The 18075-nt window shown below is 48.6% G+C and overlaps 2 protein-coding genes across 3 annotated transcripts; one reads left to right on the top strand and one right to left on the bottom strand.

Moving 5' to 3' along the window:
• Nucleotides 1–256: 256 nt before the first annotated feature.
• On the bottom strand, nucleotides 257–14827 carry atp10a (ATPase phospholipid transporting 10A). Of its 2 annotated transcripts, XM_061296638.1 has the most exons (22): nucleotides 14691–14827; nucleotides 11482–13106; nucleotides 9847–10051; nucleotides 9693–9778; nucleotides 9153–9259; nucleotides 8955–9086; nucleotides 8738–8868; nucleotides 7985–8237; nucleotides 7694–7911; nucleotides 7291–7485; nucleotides 6206–6761; nucleotides 4730–4833; nucleotides 4497–4623; nucleotides 4208–4392; nucleotides 3691–4033; nucleotides 3528–3604; nucleotides 2786–2911; nucleotides 2515–2715; nucleotides 2344–2424; nucleotides 2161–2265; nucleotides 1881–2068; nucleotides 257–1721 (listed from the first exon to the last, which is right to left on the bottom strand). In XM_061296638.1, exons 2-22 carry the CDS (start codon nucleotides 11883–11885, stop codon nucleotides 1439–1441), a joined length of 4107 nt encoding a protein of 1368 aa, XP_061152622.1. In that variant the 5' UTR covers nucleotides 11886–13106; nucleotides 14691–14827; the 3' UTR covers nucleotides 257–1438. The 2 variants fall into 2 exon arrangements, with proteins under 2 accessions (XP_061152622.1, XP_061152621.1); XM_061296637.1 differs by lacking the exon at nucleotides 14691–14827 and having other exon boundaries at nucleotides 11482–13945.
• On the top strand, nucleotides 14774–18069 carry ube3a (ubiquitin protein ligase E3A). The gene is made up of 9 exons (XM_061296644.1): nucleotides 14774–15188; nucleotides 15310–16430; nucleotides 16533–16677; nucleotides 16737–16942; nucleotides 17007–17171; nucleotides 17243–17398; nucleotides 17466–17539; nucleotides 17603–17746; nucleotides 17826–18069. Exons 1-9 carry the CDS (start codon nucleotides 14774–14776, stop codon nucleotides 17944–17946), a joined length of 2547 nt encoding a protein of 848 aa, XP_061152628.1. The 3' UTR covers nucleotides 17947–18069.
• Nucleotides 18070–18075: the final 6 nt, after the last annotated feature.

Below are 18075 nucleotides of genomic sequence, written 5' to 3'. Positions count from 1 at the left end.
ACGTTTTTAATTTGAGCATTTTCTTTTGGGTGTTTAGCTTTGGAGCCACCTTGAGGCCAATGAACATTGTAGGGCGAAGTGAGGCACTTTAGTCTAGCCGTAGTTTATAGTCTAATATAAAAAAAAATGCTTTGCTGCCATTTAGTGATATTTACAGGCAATTACAAACATTTTTGGGTATGTGCCAAACAGCAGATTTTTAGCTACGCTACAACACATGGAAACGACTGAGGGGAAAAACCGCCTTACGTCAAAATAGCTTTCCTCAACGGGGAACAATAATATTTATTATCCAGTGTTAAGGTACATATATGGAAAATACACCATATGTAATGATGTATTCAACGAGCACGTCGTTTCTTCATAGGAACGACAAAAATGTTTGGGATGGAGAAAGTTCTGAAAATCTCAAAGTGCTTTTAAGGGTTTTTTTTCTTCCTTTGGCCACTCAAATCTTTGTTTTTGTTTCCAGCTGTTTTTCAGACTTTCAAGTAAAACAGTTACAAGCTTTTGTTTGGTTTGGGGCAAAACAAGGGATTTAACATCACGTTGTCTTCTTTCCCAGCTTAATTGGATATGAAAGAAGGAATGGAAATGCAGCTGAGAGGGGGCTCCTAAACTAGGCTAGGCTAGCTAAGCTAAGTCTGCTGGCTGCTAGTTGAGGCTTTCAAGGCATACTTTGGTTAACACTGTTAAAACACAATGAGACAATAAACATCAGTCCCGCAAGATTGGGCTGGAATGTCTTTGGATTGTTCACTGGAATGTGTAGAAAAGACATTAGCGTTTGCATTCATCCAGCAAAATGTATACATGTGAATGTTAGTGCCACACCAGAACGGGAAGAAAGAAACTAAAAACACAATGACAATAAAGTCTGTAAATGGCAGACGGCCAACATAATAAAATGACTGTTGCTTTTCTTTTCCTGGGAAATTTGGCAATCGTGTTCAAATATTGATTTTTTTAAAAAGACTATAAGTCTCGCCATGTGTTTTTTAACAACTTTAAAGTTTGGCATGGAAACTATTATGTCCTTTCGTGACCCTTTTCCTTATCGTCTTTTTCTCTCTTTTTGGTGCGGCACTAACACTGCAATGAACCGAGGTCACTGTGTGCTGGAAAAACAGCCGTCTAAGAGAGACACAATCAAGGCCGCAGTTTCGTCAAAGCACTTTGTGTGTAGAAAAAGAAAGGGGAAAAAAAATAAGAGCCCGAGAGAACAGGATATATATCCGTCGTTACAGACTCGGTACTGATATGTATCTTCTGTGGGAAATGTAGCTCTCCTGGAAAAGAAAAAAAGAACATCCAGTTCTTCTTCCATCTCCCCAAATAACATTAGATAAAATAAAGTACCTATTTGCATCCTTTATAAAAGAAGCTCTTTGGAAAATCGAATAAAAAAATCGTGCAAATTAGAAAAAGGGACGACGCTTCAGCCGATGCTGAGCATCTCCTGCGAGTTCTTAGTGTACTTGACGCCTCTGTCGGGCGGGAGGTCAATCCGGACTGACAGACTGGCGTCGGGGCGCTCCGTTTCCTCGCGGGGGCGGCGGGGGTCTTTGGAATTTGTTTCGGGGTCGGGGCGTGCCGCCGTCTGGATCCCGCTCATGTTTGAGATGTTCCTACGAGGGTCTTTGGCAGTGAGCCGGTCCAACTGCCGCCCCACTTGCACCGGGCTGGGAAAGATCGTGCCTTGACACGCCCGGTAGAAATATCTGTAACACACACGATTATCGGGAGCCCACATATTTGGATTATTTAAGAAATACTTTTGAATGATTTAAACTGGAGTGATTCGTTACTCTTTCTGCATTATTGAGTAAGCACCATCACAGTCACAAGAATAAGCTAGCAGTTCATGTTAGCACACGTACCTGGGCAGCAGCGCCACTGCCGGCGTGATGAGGCAGAGTAGGTAGAATGAGGGGTCTTGAATCAGTCTCTGCATGGTCCAGTAAGGGTTGGAGGGCGAGTAGCAGGTGGGGCATGAGGCGTTGTAGCACAGCGCCACCGTGAAGAACAGAACCACGCTGAAGCAGATAGACAGCCAGTTCATCCATGTCTGAAACAAGAAGTGTCGCTTAGATAATATGCACAGTCTGTCTTTGAAGGACACCTGGGGAAAAAAAACATGGATGGTCTGAGGTTTCTCACCCAGGTTTTGGTCTCCACCCCCAAATGCAGCAGAATGGTGAAAAGGGCGATGGTTGTGACGGGGGTCCCCCATGTAAACAGGTCGACGTCGGAGTCGGCGTAGGCCTGAGGAGGAAAGGAGCCGAGTTACGAGGCAGGACCGGACGGAAATGAAGAAATGACACCGAAGGAGGGCACACTCACAAAATAAGGAATGAAGAAGCAGATGAGACTTTGGTAGAAAGCGTCGATGATGTTCATCCAGAACATGTATGGCTTGTATTCCTTTCAAGTGGCCATCCAAAGAAATGTTCAAATTTGAATTTTTAACGTTTCAACAGAAGGGGGGAAAAAAAGTGACGCAAACTTGCCCACCTCCGAGTTCTGTCCGTTAATGTAAAGCTGAGGTAGTTGTTGCAGCGTCTCGGCCGACACGTCCTTGTCCAGCGTGCCGGTGACGAGTTGCGGGAAGGCGGAAAACATCAAGTTGAAGAAGATCAGATACCACTGGTCGATCATGGCCGAGCCTGAGAAACCGCAGTAGAACTGATACCAGAAGATGAGCGCCACGAACATCTGCGGGGGAGGACGGAGGTTATTCTGTGTCAATCGCCAAGACGGAGTACGCGAGGCCACGGCGACGTACGACGTTCTTGTAGAAGAAGTAAAGAATCATGTTGGCCAAGCGCGAGTAGCACCAATGCCCGTGGACCAGCAGCAGCTTCTGGAGGTAACGGAAACGGGGCATGGCAAAATCGCTCGCCATCACAGCCTGCCAGACAACAAGAGACACAAGTCAGCCGTAAGGCCTACGCCGTAATTGGTTGCTAAGCCTCGGCGCCGCGGTCAAGCGTTAGCGGCCTTGGTAGCGCAGCTCTCCTGGCTTACTGCTGATCTCCAATAAACGGCGTCTCCACGGGTTCATCGGAAGGCGATAGCGAGCGGGGCTCCCGCCTGTGAAATGTGCATCTCAGCACACGTGGGAGTGAGCAGCGCTCCCTTTAAGAGAGCCCGTGGCTAACGGTGATTAATCTCTCGCGCTTACACCCCCACCCCCTTCCTCTTGCCACTGTTACAGATGGGAGTCTTTAACAGATGTGCTACGCCCGCCAGTTAATTGGGACTCTCCGTTATTGCCGGGCGAGATCACCACTATCACCTTAGTGGGAATAGGCGGCCGCTGGTGACGAGGACGCCGATTGTGACCTCCGTGTGATATTAGCATAGATGCTGTGAACGAGCAGAGACCGTATAAAGATGGCCGCCAGGTTTGCGAAAAACAGCCATTAAAGGCGACTGGAAATAATTCGCCGCCAAAAAACTTTTTTTCCATTCTTTGCTAGATGTGTTGCTTCACCTAAAAAAAAAAGAGTGAGAGAAAAACTCACCTGCATGCCCTCCTGGCCCGATATGCCCACGCCGACGTCAGCAACCTGGATCATACTGACATCATTGGCTCCGTCGCCTGAGGGAAACAAAAACCAAAAACAATTCAGACTTCCTTTTCGACATGGTTTTCGGTGGCGACTTTGTCATGTCACTTCTTTGTACCTATGGCCAGCGTCATGACTTTGAGCTTATTGCGCACCAGCTTGACCACCATGCTCTTCTGCAGCGGCGTGGAGCGGCAGCACAGCACCGAGCGACAGCTGCGCGCCACCGCCAGGAACTTATCCTCCAGGCTGCGGTCCAGGGCGTAGGCCAGGGTACGCCCGTCGATCACCAGACCCAGCCGGTGCACGGCGGCGTGGGAGGACGACGACCAGTTGGTCGGGGGAGGATGCGGATAGATGTGGAAGTGGGCCAAGTCGCCTTGGAAGGGCTTGGGCGAGCCGCAAAGGAATTTGGCCTGGATGTAGTGGAGACTCTCCTCCAGGAGGAGGGAACAGGCCTCCTGGTTCAACAGAGGCAGGCATGGTCAGGATCAAAAGATGAAGCAACTCACCTGCTTCACATCTGGGAGACATCGGACTTTCTGCCATTGCTTCATCTTTAGTTGTTTTTTTTAAGACTTGATTTTTCTACATTTCACTTTGTTTCAGTGTGTTACAAAATAGCCTTTGTTCACCATGGAGTCAGCATTGAGAGTCAAGATCTCGTCCTCGGGGTCCAGCAGCTTGCAGGCGTAGGCGATGTTGACGGCCGTTTCCTGCTTGTCGCCCGTCAGCACCCAAATCTGCAGGCCGGCCTTACGCAGGGCGTCGATGGTTTCGGGCACGCCGTCCTGCAGCCGGTCCTCGATTCCCGTCGCACCTGTGAGGAAAAATATTGTGGATTCCCAAATCAGCGGGGGTTTCTTCCAATGTTTTAAAATAATTTTATTTTGGGAATGTTTTTTGTACTGAGAATTAGTTTACCCAGGAGCTGGAGGTTGGTCTCCAGACGCAGGGCCGACTCAAAGAGCAGCTCCTCTCGACCCTGGATGGCCGTCTCTGCCTCTAGGTGGCGCTGCAGCCAGCAGGCATACTCCTCCTTGCTCAGAACCTGTGGTGAAGGGCATAATTCAGCCATGTGGTGTAGTGACACAGATTGTGGGTGAGTCATGAAGAATGGATGAAAAGTGGATCTTGAACGACTTTGCCCCAATTACCTTTTTGGCAATGCAAAGCGTGCGTAGGCCGTCAGCGGCGTACTGGTTCAGGTAGTTCTGCGTCCTGTAGATGATTTTTTTCTGCCGTTTTCCCCTGGAGTTACCTTGGCAACACGCACGGCACAACAGGGAAGAGAAGGAAGACGCTGATGAGATTGGCGGAAGAGCTTTGACACGTCGGCGACGCGTTTGGATGCCCACCAACGCCATCTGCGTTTGCACCTCCAACGCTAACCCAACTCATAAGCGTCAAGAGAATCCTGTCACATTTTTTTTTTTAATTAAAAAAAAAAAATGTTGCTCGTGAGCAGAAATTTTGACCTTTTTCTGCTTCAACTGCTGATCTTGCTTCACGGTACAAAACACCCGACAAGGTTTTCTTTCAATTACTTTCTAAGCGGGTTTAATATGATCCAATATTGCGTGTTTCCCCCGTGGAGAAGCGCACATGATCGCTAGTCTCGTGTCTCGCGACCAAACAACGAAAGAGGTTGCCAGGCGCTAATGTAATAACAGCACAACCTCATAGGAAATGATGAGCACACTCTCGTTATCTTTATTAACTTTTGTTTTCTTGAAAATATTTAGACAACCTTTACCAGAGTGTAGAAAAGGAGAACGACAGGGTATATATTTGCCAAACAGGAAGATGCGCAATTTTTAAAATTGGGCCTGTAAATGTCGATGAGTACTTTTGATGACGTCACAGCGTACGCTCGGCAAGCAGTACGCTGACGCTGAACAACTTCCCGGTTGTGTGAATGGAGCCATTGTGAAAGCCGGGTTCGCCTGGCCATGAGCTTGCACTGGCCCTGCCCCTCTTGATTGGCTAGCAGCACAGTAGACAGTGTTGTGCCCCTGGATGGCGGGAGAACCTCTGGCGGCGAGAGACGCCCCGAAGGAGAAAATGATGCAACCCGCCCGCTGCTGCACATCGACCAAAACGGGAGGTGTGTCCGAAAAATGACAGGACTGGCGCTACCCACAAAATAGCTCAAACCCAAACTAAAAATTTCGAGTTTACCTTCGAAGAGCTGAGGCAGGAGACAACTCGTGGCTGCTTCGCCATGACAAAATTTATATTTTTATTTGGATAGGTTAGGCATAACGTGGGAATGGGGAATTTATAGCTTGTGTTTTGCTTGACATGTTTTTTATTAATTTATGGCTCCAGTTGCAGTATGAGTCGTTTGATATTGCATTATAACACGGGCGTGTTTGCCAGTGATTGTCAAATGGCATGCTGGGAGGTGGCCAAGCCTTCTGTGCAAGCGCATGTGAGGTTGCTTTTGTATGCCTGGAAAAATAACATCCTCAACAGGACCATAAATACAACAATGATTTGACACCGCAGAGGGGAAAGGAACTGCGCAAGCAGCTTGTGGATTTGTTATGGTTTTTTTTCATTTAGGTTTAAGGTAGGCAAGCAGCAAGTCAACCAGCAGCTTATAAAGCACAAAAATAAGTTTGTCCTACCTGCGTTGGGGGATTTAATGAGGTCCATGATGACAGAGTCGGCGCCTTTGGTGTAGACGGTGATCTGTTCTGTGAGCGGGTGCTTCACCACCACCGACATGCGCTTCCTGGTGGAGTCGAAGCCCAAAGTGTGCAGCAGCTCAAAGTTCAGCTTCCCCAGGTGGGGCAGATCCACCGTGGTTTGGTCCGGGAGCCGTCCCACCAGGGAGCACTTGTAGGCCCTGGCGGCGTAGACCAACGCCGCTTCGTCCGGCGACTCGGCCTCGTAGCGCAGGTCGGCGCCCTCCGCGTTTTTGAGTTGACCGTCGTGGGTGGGACACGAGGGGCTGAAGGCCGTTGCCACTGCCGCCGCCGCCTCCTCGTCCAGCTTGGTGAGGGTGCTCTCGGCCGAAGGGGACGACAGCAGGCTGGAGCAGCCCTTGTTGGAAGAGCGGTTGGTGGCGAGGCTCGAAGAACTGCTGCTGTTGGAACCTGAGGTCAGGCGGCTCGGCGTGAAGCGTTTGATGAAATCTTCGATGGTTTTGACCGGGGATTTAAGCTCGAAGCGCATCCGGACCTGGACCACACACACGAGGGTAAAGTCAAGGTCATGCTCCGCCCGTATTAGATAATGTGGGGGAAAAAAAGCTGAGCAACTTAGCTTTGCCCATCTGTCTGGGATACCTGAAATAGTTGCTACAAACCAAAATGGAGGATTTTGCATCATACATACGATAGTCGGTGCCATGGAACATTTGCATATAACCTTTTTTTTTGTTAGCTGCTTTCCCCCCTCGAGGCAGCATAGTACAATAGCGGAGCCGAGCGACTGAGCGTGCGGCCTGCTGGCATCCAGCCTTATCGCAGGCGTGCATCTTGAACCTATAAATCATTCAGTCGAAAGCCACAAGGGCGTGCTAGCAAAAAAGGTGAACAATCACAGTGGGCAAAAAAAAAAAAAAAAAAGAACAAAGCAAGCAAAGAAATACGCGCAGGTGAAATTTCCACATGAAACTGATGAGACGGTGAGACGAAATGACGCTAACTGAAGCTAACACGCTAACAGAGTGCGCTATCACGAGGAGACATCTGCGGAGGTTCGTTACCGTGTGCCGAGGCTGGTCGGGGGAGGACACCACCACCGTGTTGCAGAGGGTCAGCGCGATGAAGAAATCCATAATGTCGCCAAGGTCGGACGGCAGCTGCGACATGGGCTGGCTGTGGAAGCGCATGAAGTTCATCTGACTGGCGCATTCATTGACTTTGTCCATCAGCTGAGGGTCAGGTGTGATGTCCTTCTCCTGCAGGCACGAGGGGAACCAACTGAGTGGGGGAGCAGATGGCCGGGGAGAACAGTGCGAGAAAACAGGGGTGGGGTCGGCCGTTGAGAAGGATGATGGAGGATAGTGGGAGGAACAACTTTAGAGGACACGGACGAAGGAGGAAAGGAGGGGACAATGTGAAAGACAATGGAGGTGAGTGACAATGAGCGAGAGTGAACAGACAGACCATGGGACTGCTGAAGGCCGTGTGCTTGGACAGGATGCTGGCCCTCTTGGCCTCGGCCCTGCTGCCCGTCCTGCGGTGGGACTTGGTGCTGTGGGAGCGCAGCACCACCTTGACGCTGTGGTGGCTGCCCACGCTGTCTCGCCTGGGCAGCGTCCCACCGCGGGACGGACATTCCTCCTCCTCCGAGTCCATCTCCTGGTACATGGCGAGTCTTCTCGCTGGAGGTCATTACAGATCATTCACTATGATGTCACTCCAGAGTAGATGCTTTGTAAAAATTATTATTCTCACCGTTGGCGTCGTGCGAGTACTCCACGCCCGCCACGGTGCAGCGGCGGAACACCATCTTGTTATCCGTGAGCGTGCCGGTCTTGTCGGAGAAGATGTACTGCATCTGCCCGAGGTCCTCTGTGATGTTGAGGGCGCGACACTGCAGGTGCGAGTCGCTCTCCTCGTCGTACAGCTCGGCGTCCTGGTGGATGAAGTACACCTGGCAGATCTTCACGATTTCGATGGACACGAACAGCGAGATGGGGATCAGCACCTGGGCGGGAAAACAAAACAAAACAGATTTTGTTGGCTAAAAGGGCTTAAAGTAAAAACTGAATCAAGATGCTAGCTGAATGCTAAATATGCTAAGCGCGACGAACAAGCTTAGCAAAGGCAGCTGGCAACTCTTTCTGTCCCTTGAACGTCAACAAAAAGTCATGTGCTGTTACAAAGTGCGTCAAGAAATGTCAGAGCGGCAGGGAAACCCCCCCAACCCTCTTCCACCAATATTTGTTTGCGCAAACTGACGCCAACTTCACATCTGACCAGCTCAGGGTGACATTTTGTTGATGTCAGCAATTTGTCAAACAGAAATAAATCAATGCAGCCTGACCCCGTAAAAAGAAACATTATAAAAAGCCATGGTGAAGTGTTGAAGATACAGACTGCTACATTAGCACCTCTCGCTAACTTGTTGACAAACGCTGTTCGGGTCAAGTCAGCTACGCTAGCTTCTCATCCTCACGGAACAAAAGGTAAGCCGATGATTCAAACCTGTAAGACGATAATCATGGTGAGGAAAAGATAGATGGCCGACAAGACGGGGGACAAGTCCGTGCCCTCCGGACTGAGGACGTCAAAAATGGGCCTCTTGTCACCGTACTGAAACACCCACAGCCCGTGACCTGTGGTATAAGAAAGAAAAACGAAAAAAAAAACGTCACAAACACCAACTTTGGTTTGAGTGTGTGTGCATTGCGGCGGCACGCACCAACGGCCGCGAAGGAGCACATGACCAGCAGGATGATGACGCACCAGAAGACGTCCACATTCATCTGTCTCTCCAGTTTGCTGCGCTTGTAGCGCGGCCCGTTGTTGTTGAGCATGGCTTTGGTCTCGTGACCTGTGGACACGCACCGTCTCAGGCTCGGTGGCGTAGGTCCGGTCGTCGCGAGGGGTCGCCGCTCACCTGCGTAAATGACGATGCCCACCGCCTCCTCCGTGTTGCGGATGGTGCAGCCCCTCAGCAGCAGGTTGTCTTTGTAAAGCGCGTCTCGTCGGCCGCTCCGGTGGATTCTGCCAAAACGAATCAAGTAAAAAAATAGGGTACTAAAAGGTTGACAGAGGCAGCGGGAACATTGCGTCATCAGAAAAATACGCAACACAGCCGATTTGTCAGTTCTGAAATTTTCCAGGAAAACGGGACAATTTGGGCTTAAAAAAGAAAAATGACCGATGGCCTGCTCAACGTGAAGATTTATGGATTTTTCCTGCCGTGGCAGAATGTCACAGAGGACGGGAACCATTTATAGCGCCCAATACCTCCCACTCAATTACCTACAAACCGTGGCGGCCGCTCCAAGGAGAGAGAGTGAGAGAGAGCCCTTATCTCAGCGCAAATTCCTCAAGAAAGCCGAGTCTAATTGGCCCGTGACGACCTTCGCACGACGTTCTTTGTGGATCACAACATAAAACATGATTTGCTAAGCGAACGCGTTACAATACTCACATGTAGCCTCGGAATCGGTTCAAGTCGTTGTTGGGCTTCTCGCACTCGATGACGCTGTCGTACTTGGACGGGTCGAAGTCGCAGACCTGCGCCACGGCCACTTCATTAGGCACACCGTGTCTCACGCCGGCGACGGGAAGCGACGTGGGCTCACCAGGTCGTAGAAGCTGCGCACCACCTGGCGCTGCTTGAGGTTGGTCTCGCCGTCCAAGGTGGCCGTCTCGATGTGGCACAGGCGGTCGGGGTCGCTGGAGCTCAGCAGCAGGACGTCGGCCGGCAGGATCTCGTTGCAGCGGAGACGGATAAAATCGCCCACGTGGACTTCCTTCCAGAACTTCTCCACATAGCGCCGCTCTATCCTGGTGACCAAAAGAAAATGTTAAAAAGCGACATCTTTGTATCACAAAGTTGACGGGAGAATAAACTCAGCTTGGCGTTTCTATTTTTAGCCTTCAGAAAGAAAAAAAAAAGTTCACGCAGCTCTGAGAAGAATCCAGACAAGAATGAGGGCATGTTATGAAATAAAAACATTATGTAGCTCGACCACTAGCCCAAAGTGCTAAACAACGACTTTTTGGATTGTATTCTTTAAACAAGCCCGACAGTTGCTCATTGGAAATCCCACACAGAAATTCAGCCGTTCACATTTTGCGTTGATTGTATTCTTTGAGGAAGGCGACCCAGTTATCTTAGCGTTGCTGAGAAAGCTGAGAAAAATGCAGCATGACTAATGAATTTACACTTGATCAGCAGAGCACATGACTTTTGTCATCTTTGACCGACCGCACTCCGCTCAAGTTACGTTGATTTGTCATGCTTGTGCAACTTCAACACAACACAAAAATATTCACTGATATCTATTATTTATCCTCTGCGAAGATTTTTTTTTTCAAGTGCAATATTTTAGGGTTGAAACAGAGTTCACGGCAAAACCAGCCCAGTCCAAAAGCCAAAGCCAGAGGTTGTTTGGTTTACACTGGAGTTCAACCAACAAGAGCAAAGTGATTACTCACTGTAAACTTCTCCGGATGCCTCAAGTCTACGTTTACTCACAACGCCCGCCGGGCCAAATCCCTCAAAGGGGAGGATGAGCGCAAACATCAATGCTTGCATTATCTAAATTTGTTGTGAATATTAGCGTTTCAGAACACAAGCGGGAACTTCCTGCCACGTATGCGCCGGCATCACCTGGATAGGGTTGAATGCAAGAAGTACGTCACTTAAGGCTCCAAAAAAAGTCAAATACACAGAGAGAGCCTTTTGACTGCTGTGAATTATGCTCTGTATAAGCGCCACAGCCGAGCTTTTCATTAGGGTGGGAACGGCCCACAAATACAGGCAAAGGATGCATGAGGACACCGGACACTTTCTTAGGAACACACAATACTGCCTCTACAAAGCTAAAGCTCAATTTTGCTGCATATTCTTACTTGATGTGGAAATTGTTTCAGCCCAGTTTTGCAAATTCATGGAGTCATGAACATGTATTATGGATCTGACTCCAAAGACTGGACAGTTCTGTCTTTTGTCACAAAGGTATAAAATGACTTTCAAATGATCAGTCATTGATATAAATGTAATGTATTGAAAGTAGCAGTGGTATCGATTACTTGGTATCGGTATCAGTGAGTACGAGAGAGCCTGTTTGAGTACTGGAGGTCTGAAAGAAAGTGTCATTAAACATCTCAAATGGTTATTAAATTGAAGTCTTAATGTTAGAAAAACAGTTTGTTGATAATCTTTAGCGAAGTGTTGTCAACTTTCCAAACAGTGTTTTTGCGTTACTCGCCTGCTGTAGACAAGACAGTCCATGTGGTTGATCTCCGTGTCGGACCTGTGTCTCCGGTAGTCCTCCCACAGGTCCTTGATGGCCGTGACCGACAGGATGAAGACCACCGGGGCCAGGGCGAGCTCGGGTTGGAAGGCGTTGACCACTGGCACGAAGTTGAGCAGCGCGATGAAGACAAAGTAAACATTGGCGAAGCGGTGGAACTGCTCGAAGAGATTCTTGGGCAGGAAGGACAGCACGGTGTACTTGGTGGTCTTGATTTTGTTGTCGGCGTAGTGTCGGTTGGGGCTGTCGTTGTCCTCCTCGCCGAGGATGTTGGCATGGACGCAGCGGGTTTTGCCCTCTTTTTTGCTCTTTTTCTTCTTCCGCGGACCCACTTTGGAGGCTTCTTCGCGGCTCGCCATGGCCGACGAAGACTTCTTTTGGGGAAGGGGTGGGGAAGAGACGCCACAACTTTTCTCTGGCACGGCGGGGAGAAACAGTTCGAGCGAACCGCTAGGTGATCATTCTTTTCCCTTCCCTGGTTCGGCGTTTGTTTCCTTAGGAAAGCAGTTCCTTTTCATCCATGTCTTCACTCCGCCCGCCCGGAGGACAACTTTTAGCTTGTTTGGGGCTTGTCTCATTTTTTTCCACTTCGGAAAGGATGCTGACTTTGGCCCGCCCCGGCTTGCCGATCTACATATTACCTGGATGTAGCACACTAGCTAGCATAAGCATTAGATTACAACGAGCTAAGCAGCTAGCGTTATCTTGTGTAGATCGACACTCTTGGCTGGAAACGTGAGACTCAAGACCTGCTACCCGCCCGGGAGCCCAGCCCAGCCCAGCCCCCGCGACTGCCACGCGGTATTCCCGGAGTTATGTTCCTGTCCTGTCCACAGGAAGTTAGCGGGCTGGGTAACAGGAGCTCATTATAAAATAAAGGATTGAAGGACTGATCTCTCAGAACAAAATGGTAATTGAATTCGTGGGGGAAGGGAGCGTATTTCAAAGCACCCCAATAAAATATACGTACATCACTGCCTTGAGATACAAGGGATCCGACTTACGAGTATTTCTGACAGGAGTCGATTGCTTTGATAGCAAAAGCTCTGTATACAAATGGTGTATAGTGGCAATGGATACTACGCAACTGACTTCACAGGAGTGCTTTAGGAATAGTTTGTTGCTACTCCCAGTAAAGGTCTACTGTCAAAACAAACAAAACGAAGGGATGGTCAACTGGTGCCTTGCAGTCTAAGTCACAGTCTAAGCAGCCCGGGTCGCAGTCTGCTTCCCAAAACACATAGGAAAAAAAAAAAAAGTCTGCTGGCATCGATCCATCAAGTAAAGCTCGACTATTTCAGGTATTTCACCAATATGCAACAACGCCGTGTTGTAACGATGCAGCCAGATGCAGTTGGAAGTTATCACAAAAAGACAACATGAAATAAATCCAATAAAGCCATTAGATTCTAAAAAGCCATAATACTTTCCAAGGCCTGAGCCGTCAAATGTGAATCCAAAAGAAATACAAATAATAAAATAGATGAGTTCTTGTTGGCGTGGAGAAGAATTCCAACTATCCTCAAGATGGATGAGTGAGGAGTGAGGTGAATTGGAGGTAGCATTCTGGCCTTGAAAAGCTAGGAAGAGAGAAAAAATACTCATGTTGCAGTAAAAAATGATAGGATTACAGAATATAAAGAGTCTTCTGGGAATAGGTGAATACAATTTCACAAATTAGAATTTAGATTGCAAATGTAGGTCAGTGCTTCCAATAGTGTTTAAGCCCTAGCTTGAATATTCTATTGAGGGCAAAGACATGACTATTTAATTCCAATATCAATGGAATTGAAAAACTGTTGAAGCATTTGTTTTATTTCGATACATGGTGAAAAGGAAATGGTAATATTAAATGGCCAGAAAGGTGGAAACCCGTAATAACATTTAGTCAAAGAAATAAACCACTATATTTTGCCAACAGTAATATCACAATGCTAAATGTTAGCTCAGGGGACCACTGTAGACGTCCTAATGATATTGGGAGTGAAATGATTGTCTAATAACTTCCAATAAGCGCTGATGACGAGGCCGTGAGGGGAGATTGATGTTTGCCGCTCGTAATCATGAATAGAATACATTAATGTTTCACTGTATGCATAATCAGAATGGAATGCATATACTGAATAGCTGTAATATCCACCGAGGTCTAATCAAAGTATGCAGTGTGGCCCATTATTCCTCTGCCACTTTTCGAGCTAATTAACTTGTGCTTACAGTGACGCCCAGTGGCCATAAAGGAGATTGCAGCTTACAATATTTTTACAGACGCGAGTTTTATCGGAGTGATTAAGTACAGTAGTTCAATTTAAGTCACACGATACATAATAAATTATAGACAAATTCGGGAATTAAATAGTCCCTAATAAATAACAAATCAAATTCGTCCTGGTTCGTGGGTAGGGGAGGGGGCAAGGGTGCTGAGGGTCCGCGCGACCGCGTTGCATGTCGGGATAATGTCACGCACGCTCTGACAAGATGGTCGAGATTTTTGTTGTGATTTGTTAAATAGCTCACCTTGAAGTTGTTGTCACTTTTTTATCACTGTCCATTTACTGACGCAGAGATAAGTTTGTTTTGTTTCAAAAACGTAGCGACGAAAATAAACAGTGAGTGGACGGCATGCCTCTGATTGTGTGTTTTTGCAGCGTCACGGACACACAAGCGCACTTCTTGCCTGCTCACGTTTAACAATCACTGTGTCATTGCTTGTTTGTGTTTACACGAATGTGTCCAACTGTTGTGAGCGCTTTGTTACTTTTGACATTTTTCGGCGTGCCGGCAGAAAGTCTGCTAGAAATGTCAACTTAACCGCGTGACGTCACGGCTTGGCATGTTGTTGAAGTGTGGAAACAATAAACATTTGTTATAAACCGTTTTAGGGCCTAGACTTTATTACCCTTACAGTTTGTTTGTGGCCTATTTTATTGATATCTCAAGATATTGTTCCCGTAAATGATGTCATCTGGAAGAAACAAATTTTGAGTCTAGAATTAAAAACCCTATGATTCAATATAGCAAATATTAGGATTTAGAAAGTGTTTTTTTTTTCATGAGTCTTAGTCGATCAAAAGTGGCCACAATAAAGCCAAAAGTTACCATTCTTTTAACAGTACATTATTGATTGATTTAAAATGATTAACTTAAATAAGGACTTAAATCCCCACCCTTGGAAAGTTTCATTGCATTTGTATTTAGAGGTGGCCTGGATACCAAAGAGACAGCGCAGCCAGCCAATGGAACGTATTAGATGTCATTTTCCTTTCAGGGTTTTTTGTCCTCTGGACCTGTGGAAGGTTTCATAATCCATCCGAATGTAAGTCAGTTCACATTGGATCACATTGAAATTAAAGTGGCTCTTCTTAATAAACAGAGTGACGCAACTCAGACTAACTGTGGTGCAATTTTTTGGGGGGGCCACAGGAACAGATCAGAAGCAAAGAATCTCATCGAGCGCTACTTTCGCCAGCTAACCGACGGCTGCGGTCATGACGACTGCGACAACGAATTGTGCGCCTCTTGTAGCCGTTTCCGACCGCTGGATAAAAACGCGGCGGCGGTCCGAGCGTTGGAACTGTGCAAGATCAACGCCAGGCTGTGCCATCTCAGAACTTCACTGACAGAATCTGAACTACAGGCTCTGGATCTCACGGAAGACTTCTCAGGTGGGGCTGATTTGGAGTTTTCAACAAATTTGAAGAAAACGATTCTGTTTAAATGTTCAGAATGGAACCGCTTCTGCCTCAATTTGGAACGAGTATTTTCCGCTTGTTCATTTTGTTCCAGATGTCCATTACCTCACAGAGAACACAATTTGTATGATTATAAGCGTGTGCGAAGAGGAGGACGACTACTCCGCCCTCATCCGCGTCGTTGGCCGGGTCTTTTCCAATGCCAACGCCCTGACGCAAAGTTTCCGTAAGAATGAAGCCGAGCGTTCCGAGCCGATTGGCGGGGCTTCCAGTCGGCCCGGTGCCGCCCTTGAGGTCACCGTGGACATCGACTCGGTGCGACGCGTCTACGAGCGACTTTGGGCTATCGACCAGGCCGAGTCGGCTCTGCTCAATGCGCTAGTCTCCCTCGCTCCCAACATGGAGCTGGACCTGGAGTACCTGGACGTGTACGAGACCAATCCGGACTACCTGAACATCTTTGTCATCCTGATGGAGAACGACAACTTGCACAGTCCCGAGTACCTGGACATGGCGCTGCCGCAGTTGTGCAAAGCCATGAGCAAGCTGCCGCTAGCCGCCCTGATCCGGCTTTGCAAGCTGTGGTCCGGCTATGAGGTTCAGCACATCCGCCGGATTATGGAGACCTTCCAGCAGCTCATCACCTACACCGTGGTGAGCCGAGAGTACGACGGCGAGCACCTGGTCAACGAAGACGAGACGGTGGTCGCCGCCTGCAAGTGTCTGAAGGTCGTCTTCTACGCCAGCATGGCGGGCGGCGACGTGGACACGGAACACAACGACGATGACGACGGCGACGCGGCCGATTCGGACGAGCTCACCCTGCACGAGCTTCTGGGCGAGGAGCGGCTCTACAAGAAGGCTCCTCCGGTGGATTTACTGGAGAAAGAACTCGGGGTCCGTCCGATCGACTGCAGGAAGCCCCTCATCCCTTCCGAGGACTTTGTCAACGAGTCTCTGAACGACGTGGTGGAGATGGACAAGGACTTCACCTTCTTCAAAGTGGACGCGGAAACCAAGTTCTCCTTCCAGACCTGCCCCTTCGTTCTCAGCGTCTTCACCAAGAACCAGGGGCTGTACTACGACAACCGGATCAGGATGTACAGCGAGCGGCGCCTCACCGCCCTCTACGGCGCCGCCCAGGGACAGCAGCCCAGCCCTTACCTCAAGCTCAAAGTGCGGCGAGATCACATCATCGACGACGCGCTCGTCAGGGTGAGTCGCTGACGATTGCAATTTGTTCTCCTGTTGAAAGAGCGTTTGAATTTGTATCCCAGCGGAAGCTAATCAAAGGCTTACCGTTTTCCTTTGACGCAGCTGGAGATGATCTCCATGGAGAACCCGTCTGACCTGAAGAAGCAACTCTTTGTGGAGTTCGAGGGCGAGCAAGGCGTGGATGAGGGCGGCGTCTCCAAGGAGTTCTTCCAGTTGGTCCTGGAGGAAATCTTCAATCCCGACATCGGTGAGATGTTCTCTTCTGACGATCCAGTTCAGGAAGACTAATTCGACTCGCCCGTACAGGAATGTTCACCTATGACAAGGACACCGGGCTCTTCTGGTTCAACTCGTCCTCCCTGGAGAACGAAGCCCAGTACACACTGGTGGGCATCGTGCTCGGCCTCGCCATCTACAACAACTGCATCCTGGACGTGCACTTTCCCATGGTGGTCTACAGGAAGCTCATGGGCAAGAAGGGCACCTTTCGCGACCTCCCTGACTCGCATCCGGTATGGCCCGCCTGCGCTTTACTCTCAATTTGGAGTCTTACATACAGTGATGTTTTTGCCACAGGTTCTTTACCAGAGTCTGAAGGAGCTGCTGGACTACAGCGGCGACGTAGAGGCGGATATGGCGCTCACCTTCCAGATCTCCCACGCGGATCTTTTCGGAAGTCCCGTGACGCACGACTTGAAGGAGGACGCGCAAGACATCCCTGTTTCCAAAGAGAACAGACAGGTAAGGCCATTTGTTTGGCATTGAGGACCAAACCAGATTTGGTTAACACACACAACACACTTTCTTGGTAGGAGTTTGTGGACCTGTATGCAGACTACATCCTGAACACGAGCGTGGAGACGCAGTTCCAGGCGTTCAAGAAAGGTTTCCTCATGGTCACCAGCGAGTCCCCGATGAAATACTTGTTCAGGCCCGAGGAAGTGGAGTTGCTTATCTGTGGAAGCAGGGTGGGGGAAAGCACGTTTTCATGAGATCATTTTCTTTTTACAAACCTATGTTCTCACGCTCAAACAGAAACTTGACTTTGAGGCGCTGGAGAAGACTGTCGAATACGACGGAGGTTATAGCAAAGACACGCAAATTGTCAAATACGTATTTGCGACGATTTTATGCAAGTACAGTTGAACATAATTGTATTTTTCTTTTCATAGGGATTTTTGGGAAACTCTGCACTCCTTCGGAGAGGAGCAGAAGAGGCTGTTCCTTCAATTCACCACCGGCACGGACAGAGCCCCTGTCGGCGGGCTCGGCAAGCTCAAAATGATTATCGCCAAAAACGGCTCGGATTCCGACAGGTACGAATCGGAATCGAAGGAATACGTCGTGATCCAAAGCATACCACGTCACACGTTCTGTCTCCTTCTTGTCTCGTAGGTTGCCGACGTCGCACACCTGTTTCAACGCTCTGCTCCTTCCGGAATATTCCTCCAAGGAGAAACTGCGGGAGAGACTCCTCAAGGCCATCACTTATGCCAAAGGCTTCGGAATGCTGTGATTTTGTTTTGGGGGTAGCAACCAAGAAAGAAAAAGAGATGTTTGTTTGTAATGAAATGTTAAGGGAAGTACATATGCAAAAAGTCCAAGTGAGCAAAAAATAAATAAATAATTAAATAAATAATCCAGG

The sequence above is a fragment of the Syngnathus typhle genome, linkage group LG14 (genome assembly GCF_033458585.1).
Source record: "Syngnathus typhle isolate RoL2023-S1 ecotype Sweden linkage group LG14, RoL_Styp_1.0, whole genome shotgun sequence".
Classification (NCBI taxonomy): Eukaryota; Metazoa; Chordata; class Actinopteri; order Syngnathiformes; family Syngnathidae; genus Syngnathus; species Syngnathus typhle.
This window is presented reverse-complemented; position numbering and strand designations above follow the sequence as displayed.